The sequence below is a fragment of the Meleagris gallopavo genome, chromosome 3 (genome assembly GCF_000146605.3).
Source record: "Meleagris gallopavo isolate NT-WF06-2002-E0010 breed Aviagen turkey brand Nicholas breeding stock chromosome 3, Turkey_5.1, whole genome shotgun sequence".
Classification (NCBI taxonomy): domain Eukaryota; kingdom Metazoa; phylum Chordata; class Aves; order Galliformes; family Phasianidae; genus Meleagris; species Meleagris gallopavo.
Window position 1 is genome coordinate 62938812 of NC_015013.2, and position 16009 is coordinate 62954820.

General features: G+C 35.4%; 1 protein-coding gene across 1 annotated transcript; it reads right to left on the reverse strand.

The window, feature by feature from the left end:
* Positions 1-13907, reverse strand: PEX2 (peroxisomal biogenesis factor 2). The gene is made up of 2 exons (XM_003205130.4): positions 13761-13907; positions 1-1820 (listed from the first exon to the last, which is right to left on the reverse strand). The coding sequence occupies exon 2, from the start codon at positions 1797-1799 to the stop codon at positions 885-887; it is 915 nt and encodes a 304-aa protein (XP_003205178.1). The 5' UTR covers positions 1800-1820; positions 13761-13907; the 3' UTR covers positions 1-884.
* Between the last annotated feature and the right edge of the window lie 2102 nt (positions 13908-16009).

Genomic DNA, 16009 nt, shown 5'->3' on the forward strand with positions numbered 1-16009 from the left:
TTTTTTCCTACAGTGTCTGATTAAGTATAATGTGGGTTACCACAGGAAGCTTCCACGTTCCAATAGGTGATGGACTGGATCCCTCAGCTTGACAGGAAAAGCAGGGTGTGGTCATATGTGCATCACTGAAGATCAAAGGCATACACATAGGTGAGAAAATGGGTTCTGTTACCTCATGAAGATGTAGAAGGAGCACTTTGATCAGGAGATGGTTTTATCTCTTGTGGGCACAAGTTAATGTTTTGTCTGTTGACAAATGGATCACTTGAAGCTAATGATCTATTTATAAGAAAGCAACTACAAGTTAGAAAAAAAACTATGCCTTGTCATGGTGACTGAATGCGATGAAAGCTATTATTTGATGTAAAACTTCATCTTATACCTTGCTCTTTTTCAGTGGTGCATTACACTGTGAATTCAAATTTTAAATATTCAAATTTAAAACTATTCTTTAGGTGTGACTAGGATGACCTTTGCACAAAATCCATACAGGTACATTGGCAATAGCAGAAACTTTTACAACAACGCTGAGAAAATCCACAAAGTGGACTGAGTATCTTCTCATCTACCCTTGAGGGAAGAATATAGCATAAACTTAGGAAGTGGTAGTTTGCCAGACCGTGGATCTAAGAAGAGTACTGACAACACAGGGGTACCAAAAATGGGATCAAGTAGTCTGAGAGAGTAGAAGAATGTGTGAACTCCTTTGTTTTCCTTTCTTCAGATATGCAAGTTGGCACTGTTACTCAGTAAAAAAATAACACCAGAAAAGACTTAAAGAATTTCCAAAGCTGTCTTTCAAGCTGTTTACAGTAATTTCTGATTTTTTTCTATTCATCTTTAATATATTTCATGTACAGTACAAGAACAGAACAACCTCCTTATTAGACATGTAATTCTGTCATTTCAATTTTATATTTCAGTGGCTGAAGACTGTGTACCTCTGAGCCACACTTAGGACAGGTAAAATACATATCAAATAAATAGTTACTTTTAATACAATAGTAACAAAAAACATGTGAACAGCCTATGGTATGTGGCATGGTAGGCCATTCCCCACACAGCGAACACACCTTGTAGTGAGCTGTTAATGTCTTTTCACTATTAGAAAGATTGGCAATAGGCAAACACCAAGAACAAATTTTGAGTTTCAGTTTCTGTACATTAATAAGTGGTAGCAAGTAGATGAGAAATTCAGCAAAGCCATGCCACAACAGCTCCCTGTTCATGTATTCAAATCCTACCTGGCGAACACTTTGTGGCTTGCAAAAAACTGACTTAATTCCTAGAATGCGTTCAGTAAGTGTTGCAAATGTTCCTTTCTGAAGAAAAATCAGAAAATTTACAAGTCCACAAATTTTAAGAATTCCAGCTCCAAAGTTAATATATTGCTTGATTTTGCTGACAGACTGCAGTTGGCGATTGCTAAAGAAATCATAACATCTCTCCTCCAGCCATCTTCCACCAACAGTGAAAATAAGATACCATAACTTCTGGTGTTTGCTCAGAGGTTGGTATTTCTCTGTCTGAGATAAGTTATTCTTGTACTGAATATTCAAAATAGCCTGTCCCACAGTTGCATTCTTAGAATAGATGGTGAATCTCCACAGTAAAAGCCACAGAAATGCTTTAACTTCTGGTTCAATATGAGCCAACACCCCTGGTTTAAATCCATGAAAACAGCTGGTAAACTGGGACCACACTAGCTGTTCCAGGGCTTTGTTTAGTTCAAGAGCATCAAGTTGACTTATTCTGAGCACAGGATTCACACTCTTTTCATTTCCAATGCTGGATGCCATTTCTTCTCAAAAAAATATTTTCTAGGAATAAACACAAATACATTTTAGTATAACAGAGTGCTCCCTATTTTTGTTCTTGTTAGAGCTAACAAAGTTTTTAACAAATCAGGAGTACACATGAAATAACAAGAATGCCTCCTAAGTTATTAATACACTATCAGGAACTACTATGAGTCCTTTCAGCAAGATTTATACAAATAGCATATACTTGCCTCTTAAAATAACTTACATTGAGACTATTTCTCATTGACAGTAATATTTTTATTTGGTTATAGAGAACTGTGTAATCCCCTTCGGATTTTCACAAAATATTACAAATTTAACATTTCACTGTGTAAACAAAAAAAAGTAAAAAAGTTATGTGCATAACCATGATACTCATATGGGCCTTAAAACAGAAAAAAACTAAAACTGTAAGATATTTAATGGAAAAACAGGGAAAATTTGCATACAGACTAAAATCTATGTAGGAAAGAACAGAGGGTTAGATAGAAAATATTGGTCCACTAATACTTCAGTAGTTGCAGCTTACAGTAAAATCTTACAAATATTAAAAATAGATATATTTTTATAGAAAATAAAAAAAAATAAAAAATGTACAGTTGTACATTTTGTACGTACAAAAAATAAGGGTGGAAGACAGAAATGATAAAATTTGCTAAATAAAGGCAGTGATTTGCTTCATTCATTATATACAATTAAAAAAAATACTCAGTATTCAACCACAAATTAACATACAGTATATCACAGAAACTAGCATGTATTTTCTAGAGTCTTTGATAGGTGCAGAATTGTGCTAATGGTTGGATAATAAATTTCCTGGCAATTTCAACAAATGTATACTGGTATTATTCAAGCATTACGGATAAAAATAATAAATTGCAAGACTAAAATGTAGCTAACAACTCCATAATACTCCATAACAACTCCACAAAACTGCAAAGTAACTGATTTTTTTTTTCTTTTGTCTACATAAAACAGGGATTTAGGAGAAGGGGTGTATTTCAGATAGTGTGCAATATATTTCAGCTTCTAAAGAAGATTCTTTGTATAGCAGATAGACAACCATCTTCTGAAGAAAGTATAAAAGAAGACGCTTCAATTTCTATTTATAAGAGGAAAACCTGCTATAACAATAATTTGAATAACTGATGTTGTACAGGATTCTATATACGAAAGGCTGTGAATGATACTAAGAATACAAAAAAGTCCCCCAAACCAATAACCTTGTCCCCAAATGGTTGCACCAAAGGTTTTAAAACTCAGTATAAAAGACTTTTTGCATTATTTTTTTTTCCCTACACCTATATAAATATGACCTACAACTGGTAATGTTCCTAAGGAAAATTCTGTGCAAAGCTCACAGGAAATACAATTCTTTTTTCTTAATGTATGTGGTACAACAGTGGTTTCCAATTAACTATGACTGGATACTTGGGTAGAGCATGGGATAGCCCACTTGATTTCTTTAAACCCTTCCATCCTCATTAGCAAGCAAAATATGACTGGTTAGCATAAGGCCACCCGCTCTGCACCAACCTCCTTGACATGCTACTATATAAAGGTATATACCAAACCTGAGTTACTCACTTGTCCTTTCTGTAATAAGCTCTGATGCATAGGATGTTTATTTGGAAAGCGCTATTCAGTATCACCACAATAACTACCTTCTTCACTTTGTGGTCATGGGAACAATCCGGTCCTCACTGCATCTTGCCATAACTCTTCAGTGAGTCCAACCTCAGAGACTATAAACCCTATTACCCTCTATTTCTTACCTCACTACCATTTTAGGAACCCTAGTCTCTGACCATCTGCTCTAGAACCTATCCCTTCAGTCTCACGCTATTTATTTGCAGCCCCTGAAATCTAACACCTTCTTCACTTCTTGTACCTCAGTCCCTCCTACGCATTTCATTCTCATCTAACCATTTCAGCTCACTCTCATTCTCATTCTACACAATTTCCAACACATATAAACCCCCTTCAAAACCTTACATGGATTCAAAATAGCCTTCTCATCAAACAACTCCTATGCTCATAGATTATCCACTAAAACTATTTGCTATCAGCTCAATCATTTTTTCCAGTTGTCTCCCACTACTCCAAGTGCTATGAGATACTTCTTTTGTAGATTAAATATAAATAAGTAGCCTAACTGCAGAATTTTTTCCATTAGCGTGGCAAGATTATTCAAAGAAACCTGAGTAAACACAGTATAGCTTAACAGGAACCTCCTGAAGTTCAAGGAAAACACATAGGAGCACAACAGATCACAAAATACACATGAAAACCTACGTATGACTATAGTCCAGAGGCAGATCAACTGGATGGCTGCTTTGCAAAAAAAGACCCCCAAATCCTGGTAGGGAGCAAGCTGAAAACAATCACCAGTTCACACTTACAACAGTAATGCCTCGTAGACTGCAGACAGACTGAAAGATGTGCTTATTCCCCTCTGTTTGGCATTGCTGGCTTTACACTGGCATCCAGTTTTGCCTCTTTTCTATCATCAGTAAAAGAGAAATGTCAACAAACTGAAAAGAGTCCAGACACTAATATCATGATATTACATGATATATGAGGAGAGCCTGAAAGAACTCAGATTGTTTAACTTGAAGATAAGGTAGCTAAAAAAGCAATTTAATTGTTATCTTTCACTATCTAAAGGTTACGGAGAAGATTAAGTCAAACCTTTCTGAGAGATGCACAATGAAAGAAAAAGAGGCAATTGGTCATGTCTTGCAATATGAGAAATTCTTACCAGACATAAGGAAAAAACTGTCTTCATGAGAGCAGTTAAGTACTAGAACAGTTTGTCAAGACCATAGGTGTCCAACCTTTTGGCTTGCATGGGCTGTGCTGAGTGAAGAGGAATTGTCTTGGGCCACATATAAAATATAGTTAATGTATATAATAAGTAACAAATCTTACTTTTTTTTTTTTTAATTAAAAGATGAGGGCAACAAAAAACATTAAACTTGTGGAATATCTGATCTTGATTTGCAAAACACTAATCAAATATATATCACAAAACTAATTAAAAACATCACAAATTATTTTATGCTTTTTGTGAGCTTTTAAAGATACTGAAAATCATAGTTTGTCAGCATGACTATTCAGCATATTTCTTCTAGACTGCATATGTCACAAGACAATGTTTAAATGGGCAAAGACAGTCTAAAATATTACTGTCTGTAATCACTGTATTTTACCCGCCTAGTGGCACAAGTGCACATAACATGTAATGCACATGGGTATCTATTCAACTGAGCATGCGGGATGGGTGCAAGAGGCAGTTATCACTGCACGGTGCCCTCCCCTCTGTAATATTTTGCTACCCCTTATGCAGCCCATGTTTGGGCTACATGCTATTGAACTGCTTTGTGATTCTCACTGTAAATGTAGGAGGATGCTCCAGAAGTAATGCGTCTCCTTTTACTGTGTTGGCCAGTGACATCAGAGGCAGGTGTTGGTGGTCTGGCAGTTGAGGTTGGATCTTCCCACCAATATTCCTTCAGATGTTGCTGCCATGTGACAGATGGCAGCAGATAGACATTTGACAAAGTGGCATCTGACAAAGAAGTCCATATGAAGGAAAGGTGTGTAACTGAATTCCTTCATGTGGAAAAAATGGTACTCGCTGACATTTACTGACACTTGCTGAATGTTTCTGGAGACCAGACAGTGTGTGTGAGCACAGTGAGCTGGTGGGTGGTGCACTTCAGCAGCAGTGACAGTGGGTCAACCTCCACTGGTGCAGATATTTCTGAGTGCTGCATGCAGGCTCCTGTTTACCACTGATGAAAATGTACAGCAAATAGTAGTGACTGTTTTGAAAGACAGGGTAGTGTAACTGAGAATTCGCTCAATCACACACTCTTATTGTGCTCACTGTATCTGTTGTAGTTTCCATGGAAACAAATAGAAGGCATTAGTTTCAGAACAACATACATATTAATGTCCCTGACATTTTATAGAAGGAAATAACTTCAAATGAGCTTAACTGTTAGAATGGGACTAGATTTTGTTTACAGAAAATTGAAGCCTCTTTCGAACCAATGATCCAACCACTGTTTGTCAATCTTCAAATTTTTCCCAAATCCAACAAGTCTCCTTTCCTAAAATTAGAATCAGTAGTATATACACTATTTGTGTTACATTTTAATGCTCCTGAATTACCAACTAGCATTTTTATTCAACTACAAAGTCACTTTTATGCAAACTATGAAAAAGGAAGGATGACAAGCAGAAACATAAGCAGGAAATTAAAAAAAAAACTTTTAAAATGCTTTAAGTTATGCTTATAATAGAACTATATATAGAAAACTTTCTTACTTTTTTCAACAGTTAGACACGAATTCTCAATTTAGGCAATAAAATTGGACATAATTCCCAGTCTTTCTGACTGCTGCTAAGCATACTAAGTTTGCCATAGATCATGGCTGTTAACAAGACCCTATGAGTTACTTAAAGATTACATCCATGCACCTTTAACACATAAACCCATTTTAGCACACTAACTGTTACATACATGCTGAAGTACTGTGCTGCAGACTATACTTGCTTCTGAACTGATGTAAGATTTTACTGCACCTATAAGGACACGTTACCTATTTACTTCAAAAACACAAACATTTAAAGGGAAAATTTAAAATGCGTATTCTCCTATGAAAAATATTTTCAAAAGCCCTACTGATCTGGATAGCATAAACTATTTATTTCAGAGAAGATGCATGAATTCTGTCTTTTTCCCTATTTTCTAGGGAATTTTTATTCTATTTGGTATCTATCTTGTCCATTTCTTTAAGTGATGATAATTATAAAATAACTAAAAAACGTTTCATTTTTTACTTCCTCTCAAAATTCCGTTAGATTTTTCATTTTGTATTGATTTCACAAATTCTGGTCCATATGAATAAATGAGAAATCTGTCCTCTGTCTTAAGACATAATACCAGAAACACAGACTCTAAGCATCAGTTCATTTTATTTAAACTCCATATTGTGCTGAGCTTAACACACCACCAAAAGGATGCTAGTTTTCCTCCTGTGCAATCCTGTTTGTCAGGATTTACTGTTTTTATTATTTAGTCTATTTTTAAATTATTTGCAACTTAAAAATTCAGAACTGTAGATTCAATAACTAGAGACAAATATCAACGCTCAGTTTATAATGCCATCACACATAACTAAAATGATCAGAATTGAACAACCAAAAATTAGGTGAAGACAAAAAAATAAACAAACCAGGCCTGTGAGTGATTAATTTGTTAATTAATTCTTAAGACAAAGCACTAAAGATTACTACTTAAAACTTTCTTGATTTTACACCATCACAGGTATTGCTTAAAAGTTTGAACCCCCACTGACTCCTCTGAAAAAAAAGTAATATGAATTTTCCTTTCTTAAATAACCTATTTTTTTGTCTGTCAACAATCCTACTTGTACAGCGCAACACTGTACAACAACTGCAAAAAATTGTACATCACCAAGGAAACAGGAATTTTTCCTGGTATACATTAATGCTGTTATTGAGCATTGTACAAATTACGAATGAATATATTTTATTTGGTAACATGTTATTGACAGAAATCTATCAATAGTAATGTGAGTATTGTCAACAGCTTGCCAATATTAATGTAATTATGATTAAAGAGATAACATGGATTTTAGCTATAATATCAAGTAACATCCCCTGCATTGCTGCTATCAATACAAGCATTATTATTGACTTGTTCTGGGACTATCAGTATGAGATGTATTACCAGCAGGCATATTTGTCAATGTATTATGCCTACAAAAAATTCTACATTTAAATTTACAGGTCTGTAAACTTTGCCTGCAGAAACATACAAATCCAAGTAATCTCTAGAGTGCCATTTTTTCCCCCACAGGGCTATTCCACTACGGATGAGTAATCAAAGGGTACATTACTGTCTCAGTGCTAGTGGAATCTCATTCCTCATTTTTCTAGCATAAAAATTAAAAGACAGACACATTATATGCATAGGTGTCATAGTATTTTTTTAAGAATGATTTAAGAAAGCACTTTTATGGAAGCCAAATAAAAATATACTTTATTGTCAAAACTCAACTTTGTTCCTTTCTGCTCTAACTTAAAACAGTATTTAGCATAAAAGAAGTATCACCCCATCACCTCAACGAGTTCATTATTTAATTATTTTACATACTATCTTATGTCCAACCAAAACATCAAGTCCGATCACTGTACTCGTGAAGAGACAAATGGGATCAGAAAGAACTGCCTAATTGTAACTCTGCATAGATGGGGACTCATTAATACCTTAGACAGATGTTTAACTACAGAGAAAGCACAAGTCAGAACTTCTCTTGCCTGTTCTAGTAATTTATATTATCACTATTAGGGTGATTTTTTTTTTCTCAAATTGAATAAATTATTCTTATTAAAAATAGAGATGGTTTTCATTTCACAGAAGAAAAGCATAACAACGATGGAGAATAACTTCCAGTTTGCCTTCTTTTTCTCATGAGGAAAAAGTAGTGAGAGGACCAACTACATAGAGCAGACTTGCCAAACTAGACAGTATTCTATTTCCTACAACGTCTGGTATTATTCTCCAGAATAATTTTTTTTTTCCCCCCAGCAGCTTAGCTCGTATGTAAATTCAGGTCTACAGTATCTTCAGATCCTTTTCTGTCATTTCACTGAGTAATTATTTCCTGATTTATATTCATGTATCTGAGTTTTTCTTTTATATGCAGTGCTTCAAACTCGCCTGCATTGCATTTCATCTCGTTGACTTCAGAGATTCTCTCTAATTCACCAGGAGTATTTTGGATTTAGACCTTATGTTCAAAGAAGAAAAAAAAAAAGAAAAAACAAAAAAAAAGAAAAACTTTCAATCCCTCTCCAACTTTGTAACATAAGTTACTTTTGTAAGTATGTGTTCTCTTCAATCATCCATCTCATTAATGCCTTTTCATCTTGACAGGATAGATAATTACCCTGTAAAGGTAATTTTCCAACTTGATGCTGATAATATCACCACCTAATGATTCCCCAGTTTGCTTATGTGAGTAAAAAAAAATTAAAAATAAAATTGAAAGCAAGCACTAAAAGTTTTTCCCTTACTAAGTTTGTCATCCTTCCTATGCGATGAAGATTGAGATTCCTCATCAATAGGTCATGTCAAACCATACTGGTTGTTTTACAGTTTCTCTTCTGAGTACTTTTAGAAACAAATTAGTTGCTAAAATATCTGTTCCTGAATCTTAATTTGGAATTGAAACTAACAGCTTCAGTAACTCTCATAATAAAAGAATAGAGAAACAAAGACACAGAGAATCTCTGTCACTTCACTGGCTATTTTCACCCTCTGAGACATTAAATAAATAAATAAAAACAGGAGTGCTTAATTCCTTAATCATACTATGATGAATTTTATTAAGATTTAGCACCTGAGCACATCTATATTAACACTCCGTACGCCACCCTTCCTATGCTTTCATTCCACTCTTACTTCCTGTCTAGAACTAACTTATGGAGCAGCTGGCCACAATATGTAACTTCAGAAATCTGTTATTTGGTCTAATTTCTTATCAAGTAACAGACCGAGGTAATGGACTTATTTCTCCACGGCTTTTCTTAAGACTTGTTGAACCCTTTAATTGATTCTTTTCCTAGTGCTTAATAATTAAACATTTATTTTCTCATTTATTTATTTTTACTTTTACTTTCTTATGCTATTTCTTTACATACATCCCTGTAGCATTAATTTTGCTAACAAAAATCTTTGATTTCCAGGCCACTAAAAAAATTTCTATTACATAACATCTCGTTAACATTTATTTTGGTTTATAAACTGAAATACTATCTCAACATTAAGAAAAGACGGAACATGCACTTTAACAGACTTATTAGCCTTGACAGTCTTATTCTAGAGTCCAAAGACTGCCATAAAGAGCTTTGCAATTGCTGAGACTTTTTTTCCCCTAAACTTCTCATAATGAATCTAACATTTTATAGTCACTTCCACAGAAAATTCCCTTCTACTTTTCCATTTGCAAGCAATTCTTCCTTTTATGTCAGAGATGAGCCTAAAATAGATGCTCACTTACTAGCTTCTCCAGTGTTCTAAAAAATTCTGTTTTTTAATTCTAAGTGCCAAATGGAACATTTCTGACATTGTGTCAATAGCAGAGGATGGTTTAGATGTCAGCCTGAAATCAATAAACTTTAGATTAAAATGAGAAGTCAAACTATATGTATGCATTTCCTTACAAAATGTTCCTTAACATCAGCTCTTATAATAAAACACAAAACCTAGACCTCAGTTGCTCAAAATCTCATGTTTTTTCATTAATTCTCATTTCTTTCTCTCCAAATGCAGAAAGAAGAATCCTCTGAACAAAGTTCTTATCAGTACCATACCACATCAGTACTTAAAACAACCTTACAAGAGACTGATTTACAGTACTGTTTGGATTTCTATGTACTTCAGCCAAATAGCTGTCATTTTGTGAAGAACTGATTATTTGGAATAACTATTAGTGCTAATTGAAAAATCAACTATACACTGCAATTATTTATTTCTGATATTCTTGAGAATCAGAACTACTTTTATGAGTAAAGACTGAATGAATCCCTCCCACAGAGTTTTTTTTTTTTGTTTGTTTGTTTGTTTGTTTGTTTGTTTTAAACTAAGGAGTTTCAGCAAGCAACTAGTAACAAATCCCAGAATGCTACTGTACTGGGTCTGGTTGGGATGGAGTTCACTTTCCACACAGCAGCTTATACAATGCTGTGCTTTGCATTTGGAGCTAAAATGTTGATATTGCACCAATACTTTGGCTTTGTTGAGCAGCACTGGCACAGCATCAACTGTCTCTCCAATATCCCACAAAGGTCAGTAGACAGGGGGTGGGCAAGAGGCTGGAAGGGGATGCAGTCAGACTAGACTGACCAAAAGGATAACCCAATACTGTACTGACATCATGCCCAAAAGTAAAAGTGGGGGGGTTGGGAGGCCACATAGAAAGAGAAAGGAAGACATTCATTACAAAGGCGTTTGTCTTCTGAAGCAACTGCTACACACAGTGAGGCCCTGCTTCCCTGAAAATGACTTAACTTCGCTTGCTGATGGGAAGTCAACAACACTTTTTGCCCTTTTGAATCCATGTGTGACCATCTTTTTTTCTTCTTAAATACTGTATGTATTAAGCTACTTTTATGTGAAGCATTCAAGTTTTCATCCTACTCATTTTCTTCCCTTGTCCCAGTCCTGCTGAGGAAGAGGGATGAGAGCATGTGTGGTGCTTAGCTGCCTACCAGCATTAAACCACAACAGTAACATTTAGTGTCAGAAGACTGAGCACAAGACAAAAATACATTCAAATTGTAGGTTGCCATTCCAACTTTAACTCAGTAAATTCAGTTTTCATAAAATGGAATACAATTAACAACTGATGAATGCCTGGAGACACCAAGAAAACACAGCGATAGCTCATTGACTTATCTTTCCATAAACAACCTGACAGAGCCAAAATATTAAGGCTTCAAGTTACAAAATCAAAACCAGTTCAGAAGACCTGGAATTGATACAATAGTAATGAAGAGCAGTAGGAAAGTGCTGCACTTCTACAAACTGTACATCAGTCATTTCTGTCAGTGTTTGATGGAAACTGAAAATGTTGTATCAGTGCAAAACATTCTCTCAATGAATGCTAGCAACTGAGAATATATTGGCCAGCGTTAAAGATATATTGAATGCTAAGAGCTCCCATGGACTGGAGAAAAATCTTCAATCAGTCAAGCACTCTTAAAATACCTTAAATGCAAAGAACTAAATCAAATTAAATCAGAGTTTCTAATTACCGCACAACTAATATTTAAGCTATTACCTTACAAAGTCTGTGATGTTGCATTTAAGGGAATAAAAGTTCACAGTACATTTGCACTTCCTGAAACATAATGAGCATAGATAACATCAGCTTTCCAACTTTTTGTATATGGCACTATTTTTAATTTAATAGGATAAATAAGAAGACAAGCATGTAACAAGTCATATACTCTGTTCCTATTCTTTATCTCATATCCCATTTCATTTACTTCCCCCATCTTATTTCCTCTTCTTTGTCATCTATTTCCTTAGTATGTCAAATTGCAAACTCATCTGTACATGGATGTATCAGTTCCATGTATAAATTCCCATTCCCCGCTGTACTAAATTAAAGTTATCTGCTTCTGCTTTCAATTAATTTGATGATTAAAAAAACTCAAAAAGCTTGACAAATAAGCTTCATGACAATTGGAGGCTTTAAAAAAAGGAAAAAAAGCTTCAAAAACAAAACAAAACAAAACAAGATCTTGAACAGTAAGGCAGATAGCCAATATATATACCCATTATGCAGTATCGATGCTCTTTCTTCTGAAATAGCAGCAGGTAACAATAATTGTCTGGAAACATACCTTGTGTTTAGTGCTGATAAATCAGGAGGGTTCAGTTGTAGCATTTGACAGAGCTGCAGCTATGATGGTTAACTAGAAAGGAACAGCCCCATGCAATGAAAGGGCAACATCTCTAACCAAACCAGTATCAAAAAGTATTACTGGAAAGAATCACTTGTGTTACAAAAGTAATTCTGATGATCACATCAGCAGATGACAGGGAGATCCTTGTGTTTTAAGAGATTTTGTTTATGATGAGAATACCAGGTTCTGTTATAAGGACAGATAAATGAAAGTCTCTAATGTACTGCATGTGTAAAAGTGAAAAGGATGGAAGGATGTGCCATACTTTGTGTTATATAGGTAAAACAAATCACTGTACGAAAGGTATGCAACTCCTTTTCAGATTGGTTCAGAGAATACGGACAAATGGTTGTTAGCACACTGTGGGCAATTATGGCCATAAGTCTTCATGTGCTGGTTACTGTTACTTACCTGAAAAGCTGACCTTATGTGTACTGAATTACGTACTATTTCTTTCTCGCTATTGTAAAGGCTCTGGATCTCACAGAGTCTAATTTATCATGCACAGTGCTAATGCCAATTTAATGCATCTTTTTTACAGCCTCCTTGCCTTTCTTCCATTTGATACTATTTAAAAAAAAAGAAAAAGTGTTACCTAGCTTAAATTCCTGTTTCACAGATCTGCTGTGTTTCTGTTCTGCTTCTACCTCTCTGATCTGTATGGATGGATCACCAAACAGTTATGGAAATGCCAGGATGAAGACTGAGAAGATGCACAGAAGGGATTCAGAAACAATGCCTGTTCTACATACTGAGATACAAATTTAATACAGGCAACAGAACCCTGAAATTTTGCATGAAACATACTTTAGCCTCATTTTTTGCATACACAGTCACTGCTCCCATTTTATTTCATTTTCCTTGCTTTTTATGTACATATGCAAACAAACTGCACTGTTATGAATATTTAGTGGTATGAAAGTGTAGCAATGTCAATCCACATACTGCACAGCAAAAACACAATGTCCTTCAACCTTTTACTGGAAATATGTACTAGATGAGATGGTAAAATCAGTAATGTGTAGTTAACTTATAATTAACCTTTGTCCACATCTGTACTAAAAGGAATACTGCATATAAAACTAAACCATAACATATTTACACTATTGTAAAGCCAAGGTCCTTCATTAATTGAAAAATAAGTCAGTACACTGTTAGTTGTAAGTTTTGGTCTTATACAGCACAACACAATTAATTGGATCTAGCTATAATCAAGAACTATTAATTTGGAAGGATAAAGAACAGCATTTTATCTGACAATTGCGTATCATTTTTTTAAACTCTAGTCCTACTGAAAAGAAAGATGATGTGATTTCTAAAAGCTAAGTCACTCTGCCCCATTTTCATTCAACTAGGTATTGTCACCTTTTCTAATAGACTAGCACCAACATTCTGAACTAGAACATGCTGAACTGTTCTAGTATGTTAAAGTAGCAGAAAACAAACCTGTTTCAATTTGTTTTTCTCCACATTTGGTACACAAACAGGTGAGCACAGCATCCAGTGAGACCTGTTCAGTATATGTAAGAAAAGCATGGGGGTCAGGAAATAAACGGGTAACCACAAGACTGGCTGCCTCTGAATCTCAGCATCATATTTACATCTGCTACTAGTCCACTGTGAGATAAAAAAAGAAACAAACCAATATGACTAATAGAAATGCTCTTTTAGTCTACAAACCAGATTTGTTGAATATGCAAAGATAACATAAAAATACTGTAAATCAGATTTTTTTTTCTGTCTTAAGAGAATTAAAACAAAATAATTAGTTATACAAGTCAGATGTTGTATTCATGCAGGCTTGCAGGTGAGAGGCTACTCTACATAAGGAAAACTATACAATTCCTCCCAACTCTTACCTCCCTGATATGACTGTAGTTTGAAATGTTTGGCATACACAGTGACTAATACAGATGTTGGGAAAATTAGAAGTGCTCACTGTCCCCAAATCTTGACAGTTTTATTACTTAGTAATTGCAGTAACTTTAAGCACAAATGAGAAGACTGATACGCTTTTACCACACATTCTTCAATCCTGTAACTTCATTAGCATTTTAGAATCCACTAGTAGGGCTGCACATACATATTGTGAGTTTGGAAGGATAGCAACTTCCTTACTATGCAATCACCTCTGATATTCTGCAGTCTTTCTCCAATTCCGGCATGGATTCCGATTCATACTTTAGTAGTGCCCCACAGAGTCATGGCTGGCTGTTAATTTCCTTTCCAGGAAAAGTCCCTTTCTCTATGCCAACCCCCTACTGTGATATCTCCTGTCTACTCTTCTGCTGATAGAATTAATAACTCTGGTTTTAAATAATATTATCTTTGAATGTATTTTTCAAGTTTTCTTAGAATTTGGACTTGGATTATTTCTTTCCCAATTCCACAGCCAATATTAGCAGACATTGAGACTGTGGAGATAAGCAGTGGCAGAGGGAACATTTTTAGACAGGTTTTTCCCAGGCAGACTGTGATATAAACACAATGGATGTGAAGTCACTGAAATTTTAAAGCCACTCTTGCTATGTCCTAAAAGAATTTGTGAACTCAGATCCTGTGCCTGGAAAGTTCACATTTAGAAAACAATCACTGTTAGGGGGAAATATACATTAACATTTTCTAGAGAAAGACTGATTTTAACTGGCCAAATGAACATCAGCTAATTACATACATATATAAGTGCTTTTGTACAGAACTAAGCGTATAATGTGTAGGAACAACATACACTTCACAGAACCTACAGGATGGAGTTGAGTGATCTAAGCAAAAAAGGTACCTCTTTCGAGGCTTACTGGAAAGGAGGTTTTTTTATGTTATTTTGAAGTAATAAAATGTGACTTCCCCCTCTGAATTTCTTAAAGTAATTCTGCAAAATTCCACAAGTGGCTTGACAAATACTGTCTGTGTATTTACTGCAAGCTAAACACCACAAAAACTCCGAATTGCTTTTTTTTATTAATTTATTTAAAGAAAATGCATGTGATAATAGGGGAAAGTAGAAAGGGATCAGCGTGTTTATTTCAAACTTGCAATGTCCAACGCAACAGGACATCTAGAGCAGGATGCCCAGGACCTTTTTCATTCAGCTTTTGAATATCTCCAAAGAAGAGAACTTCACAGCAATTCTGGGCAATCTGCACAAGTGCTCCACCATCCACACAGTACTCAAGTGCCTCCCTCAAGTTCAGAGGCAAATTTCCATGTTGCAGCTTGTGCCCACTGCCTCTTGTCCTGTCCAGGGGCACTACTGAGAAGAGCCTGGCTCTGCTCTCTTTGCATCTGCATCGCAGATATACATATGCACCCATGAGTTTCATCCTAAACCTTTTCCCCTCCAGGTTTACAAGTCCTAGCTCTCTCAACCTTTCCTTGAATGTGAAATGATCCAGTCCCTTAACTGAACTTGTAGCCCTCCACTCAGTAGGAGCTCCCCATCTTTCTTCTACTGAGGAGCCAAGGGGACAAAACACTCCAGGTCTGGCCTTACCAGTGTTGAGGAGACTGAAAAGATGCTCAACCTTGACCACCTCCCTCAATTGCTAACACTCCTCTTAATTCAACCTAGGATATCTTTATAATACCTTCATGGCAAGACCATATTGTTGCCTTGTGTTCAACAAGATCTCCAGGTCCTTTTCTGCAAAGCTGCTTTCCAGACAGTTGGCCATCATACATTCATGCACAAAATTATC